Source organism: Pygoscelis adeliae, unplaced genomic scaffold, assembly GCF_000699105.1.
Source record: "Pygoscelis adeliae isolate BGI_AS28 unplaced genomic scaffold, ASM69910v1 Scaffold14, whole genome shotgun sequence".
In the NCBI taxonomy this organism is placed as follows: domain Eukaryota; kingdom Metazoa; phylum Chordata; class Aves; order Sphenisciformes; family Spheniscidae; genus Pygoscelis; species Pygoscelis adeliae.
In genome coordinates this window covers 4,587,355-4,596,899 of record NW_008825109.1, presented here as the reverse complement: position 1 = coordinate 4,596,899, position 9,545 = coordinate 4,587,355, and the positions used below count along the sequence as shown (strand labels likewise).

At 43.0% G+C, this 9,545-nt stretch overlaps 1 protein-coding gene across 1 annotated transcript in view; it reads right to left on the bottom strand.

The window, feature by feature from the left end:
• The window catches only part of FLT1 (fms-related tyrosine kinase 1), a 98,608-nt gene that overhangs the window by 15,886 nt on the left and 73,177 nt on the right, over window positions 1-9,545 (bottom strand). The window contains exons 19-21 of the mRNA XM_009327748.1: window positions 4,399-4,503; window positions 1,128-1,241; window positions 281-369 (exon numbers count right to left, since the gene is read on the bottom strand). Of these exons, the coding sequence (XP_009326023.1) occupies window positions 281-369; window positions 1,128-1,241; window positions 4,399-4,503 (308 nt within the window). The remainder of the gene's footprint in view (window positions 1-280; window positions 370-1,127; window positions 1,242-4,398; window positions 4,504-9,545) is intronic.

The following is a 9,545-nucleotide window of genomic DNA, read 5'->3' as shown; positions in this document are numbered from 1 at the left end:
AAGAGCATGTGGGGACACTTTGGATAGGATTCACTTCCTCTCGCTGTAGATGGCTCCATCCAAATTACTCACAGCAGTCTCCTTGCACAGTCAGGGGAGAAAAATGAGCACAGCACATCCCACACCAAACATTAAAACAGGTCAGGTGAACTGCACCCAAAAGCGGTTTCTCTCCTTTGATAGAAGAGAGTCTAAGCAGACTAGCTCAGAGGCTGACATCTACATTACCGACACTTACATCAGGTAAGATGAACCCTACCAGAGGCATCTGCCTCCTCACCTTGTTGGGGCAGAAAAAATTCCTCTTGCTCTTCAGGTAGTTTGATAAATTCCCATACTTGCAGTATTCAACAATCACCATCAGAGGCCCTGGGCAAAAGGAAAGTGCATTTTTAGCAGCATAAAGCAATACAAGGGGTCGCCAGTTCTGAGAAGAATAGTCTTTCATGCCCGTAGCTATAACTTGAGTCCAGAATAACTAACAGTATGTCCTAATGAAGTAGAAGGCTGCCTGAAGGACACTGGACATGTTAGCAAAACAACGCTGTTTCTGGAAATTAGGGAAGGGCTTAATTTTTGAAAGCTGGGTCATGAACCTGGCTTCTGAGGAACCCTCTGTTTCCTCTTAAGGCAATCTGCATTCAGACAGGAGTCCCGCAGCCCACACACGCTTGTTGAACTAAAATAGGTAACATATCTAAAACAAACGATCGCTCATACTGGCCCTTTGATTTTCTTAGTGGAGTATCATGAAGGGTTTTACAAAGGTTGCCTTGTGATTTATTGTTCAGGGCAAACAGCCGATATCCCCTGTTCCCAACCTTTCCAGATCATGTTTAACTTGAGCTTGAGCAGTGAAGTGAGTGAGAGAAAGAACAAGTGGCATGGCCCTAAATTCACACCTCTCATGTTAATACTAAAAGAAAGTTTAAGTAGAGAAAGTGTTAAATCACTTCATTAAATGACTAAAAATCTGTTTTTCTCTTCCTCTTTTTTTCACCAACCACGGGATGAGCTCAAATATTTCAAGCTAATAACTTGACCTCTGGATGAAAAAGGACATGGCCAGCTGACTGTTATTGGGAGGTGATCCAAACCCATTTTCAGTGCAGTGCAGGTTTTTTTACCTCCATTTTTCGTGCAAGCTCCCAACAAATTCACAATGTTGAGATGATGACCAATGTGGATCAGGATTTTCAGCTCAGTCATCAGTGCTTTGTACTCACTTGCTGTGGCCCCTTCTGTAAATGCAAAATAAAGTCAATGTGAAATGGCAAAGAACTGGTCCTGCTGAGCTTTACCACTTCTTGTTACTTTCCATTGAAATAACATCCATTACTGGATGTACTTCATGTGTTGATGTTCTTTGACTATTCCTCCTTGCTCAGCATCCTCTTACTTGCAATAAAACCCATAAAAAGAGTTAGGCACTCAACTTCCTCCCAGTAGACTCTGTTATATTTAAAACTGAGAGAAATCTTTTACACATGAATAGTTTTGTTGTTTCAGCCAAAACCTGAAAGAACAAATAAAAAGGGATTTCAAGACTATAATTAACTCTATCTAGAATAAGTTTCAGCTGGCCTGACTTCAGCCATCTAAGGGTTATGTACTAGCCTGAACTAACCAACGTCTCAAGGAGTCAGTGGCAAGAGCAAAGTATTTCCAGAAGCTGATGCAGCCATCAGCTTTAACCATCTGTGTAGGGATTTTTTTTCTTCAGAAACTTTGGTTCTGTTCATTATAGAGGAAGCCTAGAGTATTAAGACAGACCAGGGAAGTAAATTTCAAATGGTTAAATTTAGGTGACTGCATCTCACCCTTATTGGTTATGATCAATAATAATAGTAATAGTAATGATATAAGAAATCCCACAACTAAACCCAAAAGATTCTCTTTAGTGTTGAGTGAAACTTTTAATTCCCTCCAAGCAAATTTTTTCTGCAGGATTTTGTTTTGGTAAGAAAACAAGAAAAAACATATTACTTTGTGTAGACCCAAAAGGACTTCTTCAGTTTAGTGACACCAAGAGTAAGAATAGTCCAGTGGAAAGAATCTAGAGCTAGGTCTTAAAGGGCTTGGTTTCAACATCTGAATGGTAACAGATTTTCTCGGTGGTCCCACACAAAACTTGTCATTTACCCAGTAGCCCACTATTCATCTGTATAGGTGGTGACACTTTCCCTCCACCTCAGGGGAATTCTGCAAGGACAAAGGCCATGAATGACTGCAAAGTTCCTGGATAATCTAGTGAGGACACGAGGAATGGGGCAGATCTCCCCTAACTTTAGGTGTCCCTAGTGAGGATGCCTACAGAGGATCTCGTCACCACAGGCTCTCTTCATAGTCAGCAGAGCTAAACAAGCGCTCAGCTCACCATATGCAGGGATCTGCCTTAGGATGGAATGAACTGTTGTTTCTGACCACTGACAATAAAGGGAATCTGAGTGACTAACTCAGATACAAGCATCTGCCCTGCACACGCACACATGAATCCCACCATGAAGACTTCTTGTAGCTGCCGTCTGCTCCCATCTATTCCAGGAGCAACCTCTGCTGCCTTGATGGTGCTGGCTGGCACAAGAAGCCTGCTGCTGTACATAACAAAATGTTGAATCTGGCAGACCACTCTGCCAGCACATATGTCTGCATGTTGGCAAAACAGCTCAGTTAATCAGGGGTCAGGCGGTGACCCAGGTGACAGGCCATCCACTGAAACCAGTGACACAGATGGCTATTGGCCCACTGCTGCAGAAGGTCTGGACGGGGACCAAAGCTTTGGCTTCCTCCCATTTTCCAGACGTGCTTGCTGCAGGGAAGTTGTTCATTTGGCGCTAGCCAACAGGGTATTTCTGTGCTTCGGCAGCAAGAGAGAGGAGAAAGGTTTGCCACCCTCTCAGCTGCGAATTCCCTCCTCGGGGGTGATCCTGGGTATCACAGTAGCACGTACCACGCCCTGCTAAAGCATTTGATACTATATTGCAGAGCAAGCCTATTGAGGACAATATCAAGAGGGCACACCCTACCTGGAGTACAGCTGCCAGGTCTTTGCTGGGAAGAAATAGAAGCTATTTCAGGTTGAGTGTTGCAGGGACAGACTGTAGGTCCAAAAGTATTACACATGCCCCTCCAAGGGCTGGAAGTAACATGTACAGATCTCCTGATAACTGATAAGCAAGTATGCAGCTGTGAAGCTAGGAGTCACTGGGTAAGAGGGATGTATTCAAACTATGCCTGAACAGAGCCAACTGAGAACATCAAGGATCCAAGCCTTACTGGCAGAACAGGGAATGTGTCCTGGCAAAGCATGACACTGAAAAGGATTCGAGGATTAAGACAGATAAGCAATGCAGCATAATCTCCCAGGGCAATGCAAAACAAAAGCCTGATACGATCCTTAGATATATAAACAAGGGAAAGGTAAATACATAGGAAAGGATGCCACCAGAACTCTGGGTTAGGGAATTCAGCCATGGCTGCTGCAGGCTACTACTGAATATCATCCTGCCTGCTAACTTCCCAAGCGCCCTCTTCAAATTGATGAGGGTCTTTGTCCTTTCTGCTCCAGTGAGAAAAGCGGCAGTGAATAGCTGGGAGATGATTTCACTTTGGGAAGAGCGCTGGTGTATGAAGAGCGCTGGCAAATCCATTGCACACCCTGGGTGTCAGCATCCTAAGCACCATGTGATGAGCCTGCAGACGGTTCAGAGAGGAACAACCTGTACAACAACTCCAAGATTTAAACAGCTCAATCTGTTTAGCTTAATAAAAGGGCCTTCATGAAGAAAAATAATTATATAATCTAATGCAGAAGTTTAGAATGAGAGGTGGAAGACAGACAGATGCAAATTAGATTTAAGGCACCTGTTTTTAACAATGAGATGATTAAACACTGAAAGTAATGACCAAGGAGAATACAAAAGCTTCCATCTGAGTGTCTTCACATCAAGGTGAATGCCTTATGCTTTAGCTAAATTTCATTTACGGTGTTCAGTACAGGGTCAGTCTAGCATAATGGTACAACGTAGGGTACGCAGGAAATATGATTGCCCCTTCCGATCCTACAAAAATGACTCTTTCATTCTTTCTGTCATTTGAAGTAGTGGAACCAGATTTAAAACAAAAATTGGTGATCAGGTTCTCACTGCATCTGAAACTTTCTCCTGTATCATATCACCATTTATCACCCTTTTTACTGTGAATACAATTTTTACTTCATAGTTCTGCCATTTCACTTGTGATGGACCTGAAACTTGGTGTGCACATTTTGGAGTCGTGAGCGTGTTGGGGGGGGGGGGGGGTGTGACATCATACACACTTGCTTTCTACAGAATTATATGAAAAGTGGGACACTATATAAGGCATCATTTCTTCCATCCCAGCTTTGCAGCAAGATACCTTTCAGCATTTTCACAGCAACTATTCTGCATGTTGGTGATTTCTTAATTCCAAAAGCAGATGCTTGTACCACCTTTCCAAAAGCTCCATGTCCAAGAGACTTTCCTGTAAAGAAAATAAATTGGAGACATACGTTCTGGTAAAAAAGAAATCTTGTCAGCAAATGGCTTCATAGATAATGAATTGAAAAGTGTGCTTTACAATGAGTCGCACATGTGTATTCCCAATATATAGGTGTTTTAGGGTTTTTGTTTTGTTTGTTTGGTGTTTTTTTAGAGCAAGCAGATGAACAAGAAGACAGAGTTATTGGAGGGAATAAGTGATAGGAATAAAAATGATGCTAAATGAATGCAACCATTCAGTGGAGGTACACTGGCTTCTGACTCAGTTTTTTCAGTCTAGCTCTGCCAGCAGAAAGAAGGATTTGCTCCTCTTTTCCCTGAGCACACTGCACCGTGCAGCAGGCTGTGACACTGCTACTTATGTCCGCAACACCACAGGGCCTTAGCCTAAACTCGCACACACATGCAGCTTGACATGCATGAGATGCAGCTTGATACAGACTTTGGTAATTTTTACAAATGAAATTCTTCCTTCTCAAACAAGGTGCCTTAAATTATCTTCATTCCAGGGAGGCAGCAGCGACTTTGCATTGCAACCCCTGGAGTACATGCACAACCCCCTGATGCTTTTCCCTAGCAAGCCCTTGTAGGTTGAGATCATGGAGTGGTGAGAAGCTACAAATCTGTGCAAATGAGACCTTTACATTTGCAAAATGAGGTCTGGGGGGATTCAGTGAGAGGGGACTTGGAGTGACAAAAGATGGGTTTGCTCATGGTGGGTACGATGCTTCCAGGTTTCCAAGGGCAGGCATTTGTGCTGTGGTATCATCATTATGCTGCTACTGAGCAGACCCCAGGAGAAGCACTCAGAGGTCCTTGAGAGAAATCAGTGGGCATCAATAAAATTCTCCAGCCGTAGAAGCTGAGTGTCCTCGTCCTTCATGTTCAGAACCAGGTAAGACTCCAAGGGTACTGTTATAACTTTTCTAAAGTTCATGACATTTTATGCCAATCTTATGATCTTCACAGCCTCCTTCATGATTTATTACTGTTTGAAGCAGGGAGTATCGACCACCTCTTTGACAATGCGTTCACATGGACAGGCCTGGCTGCCTCTGCCCTGCTCAAGTGGCTGGCAGAGTTTTGATCAGAGAGATCTTGTCAGCCTATCAGCTAGCAATAAATTTTATTTCCAAGTAACTATTTTCAGATTGTGTTTGTGCTTCACCTTCAGCAGAACCCAGGCACCTAAGTGGCTAGCAAGAGTATAACGGCAGGCTTTGTGGTGTAGAGGAGAAAAGCAGAGAATAAAGGCCAGCTTTTCATACAAAAGCAAAGGATAACATGTGCCATATATTCATTTCTCAGATATACACTTGTGACATAGCCATCTCCAAAGAACAATTTCCTTTTTCTATGATGGGCATTTGTTTGACTAGCTCTCACTTGGACATCTACCTTGTTGATATCTAAAGCTAAGTGAGATGTATCCCACCCAGACACTCACAGGCAGAGAAAAAGAGCTGCTGTCAGTTCGAAATTAAATTAAATAGATACTACCTTTTATATGTGTATCACATTTCTAAACTGTAATTCTCAGTATGTCTGTCAGTAGAAGCAAACAGCATATGTTATCAAAGCAATGGAAACATGAAGAGGAATATGCTAAACCAAAAAACCCCCAGAAATTTATTTCCCCCCTAGATGTGCAAAAGTATTGCTTTTTTTTACAGCAAATAAAACCCATTAAGAACTTAAGCATCAACAGACTGAGCCTTGGTATGTGAAGGGCTTAGAGTTTGACACACAAATAGAAGTAAATCACTGTATATCTTTGAAAATCCACAGTCACCTTCTTTTTCAGTTACTGCATATCGCAGATGTGTAAGGGAAGGAACATTAAGACTAAGGTCTCAGTTTTCTTGGTGAACTGATGTTCCTCGTCCAACAGTATTGACTGTTCATGGTTTCTACAAGATGAAGTTGCAGTTTGAGGTCTTATAAAACCCATCGTACGTTAGTTTAATCCATAGCTTTAATCTGTTTCCATCACTGTTAACTCACTTCCCACATCGAGATAACTTACTTAGTCACCACTTGGAAAACATACCAGTTAGCTCATAAAGCTACACAAAGCTGCTAACCTTTCATAAAGGAGAATGAGCACTGGAAACAACACTTCCTTCTCTAAACAACAATTGTGATTTAATGGGAAACTGTAATAACACTTGATGTATTAGTCTTTGTTGCTCTACTATTGTTTGTACCGTGTTAAATGTTAGTGCGGAGTAGGGCTGCTCTAACTTTTCAGTGTGTAGCTAGAACTCCACAGTTTAGTACGTAGATTGTGTCTATGACTCTAACAGATTGCTCTTGCAAAAGCCCCTTATGTTGACACACAAAGTAATTACAAAATTATTAAACGGAGCAATTAAACAGAGGAATGTTAAGATGCCCAACCATCTGAGCAGTCAACTTGTCACAGCCCTCAAGCAGCTACACTAGCCACGTTTGGGATAATGCTCAGGTATGATATGTTGCATTTACATCTAGACCAAGGAAGCAAAATGCTCTACTTAAATTTTCTGCACTTGACTTTGGTTTCCTGGGGCAATTCAGAACCCATTAAAGTGAACATACCCCTCAGTCAAGGAGTTTTGGATTAGGAGGCTTCCATTGCAGTCCCATTTTAGCAGGATCCTTCAAGCATGAATCGCTGGACTGGGGCATCAGCAAAAAGCACTTGCAGACACTGCTCTCCATGTATGCGGGAAGGCAGAGGCTCAAAGGTGTGTTCGTTTCTCAGGTCCGTTGCCGCAGTTTGTGTCATCTGGGTTTTCCCCACACACGGCTTCGTATTTTCCATTATGTTACGTACGACAGCTCTGCACGTGAAGGAGAACGGAAAGCTCTCTGCTCAGCGCCAGTGCTGTGGGCTTGGAGTGCACAGGAGGGAGCGGGTCTCAGGAAACCATCTACCACTGGCGTGTTTGACATAGCACCGGAGCCATGTGGCAACACTCCCTCGGGGTCCTGCACCACAGCGTCAGCAGTGTGTGACCTCTCATAGATTAGGAAGGTCAAGCCCAAGAGTAAGGTGAGAAATGCATGATAGCTCAACACTTACGCTGGACGGCAACGTTATCGCTGACCACACTGACAGTGATTTATAGCACCAGCATTTTTCTGCCTAATGAAAATATGACATTTTGCTCCCAGTCAGACTAATCTATACTGAATGTTGATTATCCTGACTTCAGCGGTGCCTGTGTGAAATGTTCTGTAACACCTGTAGCTCTTAAAGATGAAGGGGGAGTCCTGTTATATAAGCATTGCATCACAGCCCTTGGCTGTATGTACGCATGTTGGAGGAACGCATAGCAAAGGAGATGTGGGCTGAAAGGAAAGACTTATTTGCAAAAGTTACAATAAATACGTATCCTGGAGGATAAGTAGGTGGAAAGAGAAAAACAGACATATCTGATGCTGGAAGGAGTTGCATTTCTAAGTAAAAATATTTTTAAAAAACCATAGAAGCACATTTTGTGTTTGTGAGACACTAATCCTCAGAGACTGCCAAGGTTACTCAAAGACTGAGCCAACTGCCATGTAAGCAGGACTTGCACTGAGCTAATCTAGCATACTGCACATACCCAACTTCTCCAAATCTGGTTCTCATTCATTGTCAGCATTCTTTATTTGTTTACACCAGCTCTTCCACTTTTAACTCATTCTCTGGTCATCATTCCTTACCTCCAGACTCCAAAAACCAACCCTGCAAGACATGGGGTTTTTTCTTGGTGTTTACATTCCATTTCTGCTTGATTCTTTCCATGGGATTTACACACCAATAAAGCATCGCATAGACCAGCGATCACATCGTCTGCACAGCAAGCTCTTGGTCCATCATTGTAAGGAAACTATTTGAAGATTGAAGACACTCCAGCAGAAGGTTATGTTTCAGCATTCCCAGAATTGTGTATGACAATTATAAATCACTAGCAATATATTTCAGCTGTGCTTATCCACATCTGGTCACCTTGTGACTTCTAGCAGGCGAATTAAGTGTGATCCTAATTGTATGCATGTTTTAATCACCCTCTGTCCCTGATCCCTGGAAAACAGAAGGAATGTTACAGCTCCTAGCTAAAATGCAGGGATTTTCTAGCGCTCGCTGTAGGACAAATCTAATGCATGTCTGAAAGAACAAACAGCACTATAGCAACAGGCTGAGCTTATCAGTGATATTTTAATGTTGACCCTCTTGCTAAAATCTGTGTGGTTTCTGGAGGGATTCCTCATCTTCAAAATCTGGTTCCTACCCTCCTGCCCTCCTCGTCAGCCCCACACTAGGCTAAGCAAGTAAGGAATGCTCCCAAACCCATGCCTTTCACTGGGGCATCTGTAGCTGAGCTAGCTGCAGGCTCAGTTTCCTTACGTATTTATTTATTTGTGTGTGGACTCGTGTCACATTCTTGCACTTTATGGTGCACCGACAAGAATGTTTATAAATCTGCAGCACAGAAGGAAAACAGGGAGAGTGTGCTGGAGAGAAAAGGAAAGGGAGAAACAGGGAGAGGTACAGGGTGGAGTGTGGGGACCCGTTTCTGCATAGGTTTTTTGCCATATGAGCACACAACCAGGTTACAAGGGAAGGAAATTACAGTAAATGCCAAAGGTCAGGCTCCTGAATCTAGAGAGAGAAGCATCCAAGTCAGCAGTCTGATTGGGAAGCCTTCAGTTGCCCTGTTTTTATGTCATGTTTTAAGTAAATCAGTCTGAAAAAAACAGAGCGCAGCATTATTGCCTGTATTTTAGTTTTCCTACCAGGGGTCAAAATATACATATGGAAAGTCAGGTAGACACAGTCAATGAGTCCTAAATAGAATCATAGAATCATAGAATAGTTTGGGTTGGAAGGGACCTCTGAAGGTCATCTAGTCCAACCCCCCTGCCGCGGGCAGGGACATCTTCAACTGGATCAGGTTGCTCAGAGCCCCGTCCAACCGGACCTGGAATGTTGCCAGGGATGGGGCATCCACCACCTCTCTAAGCAACCTGTGCCAGTGCTTCACCACCCTCAGC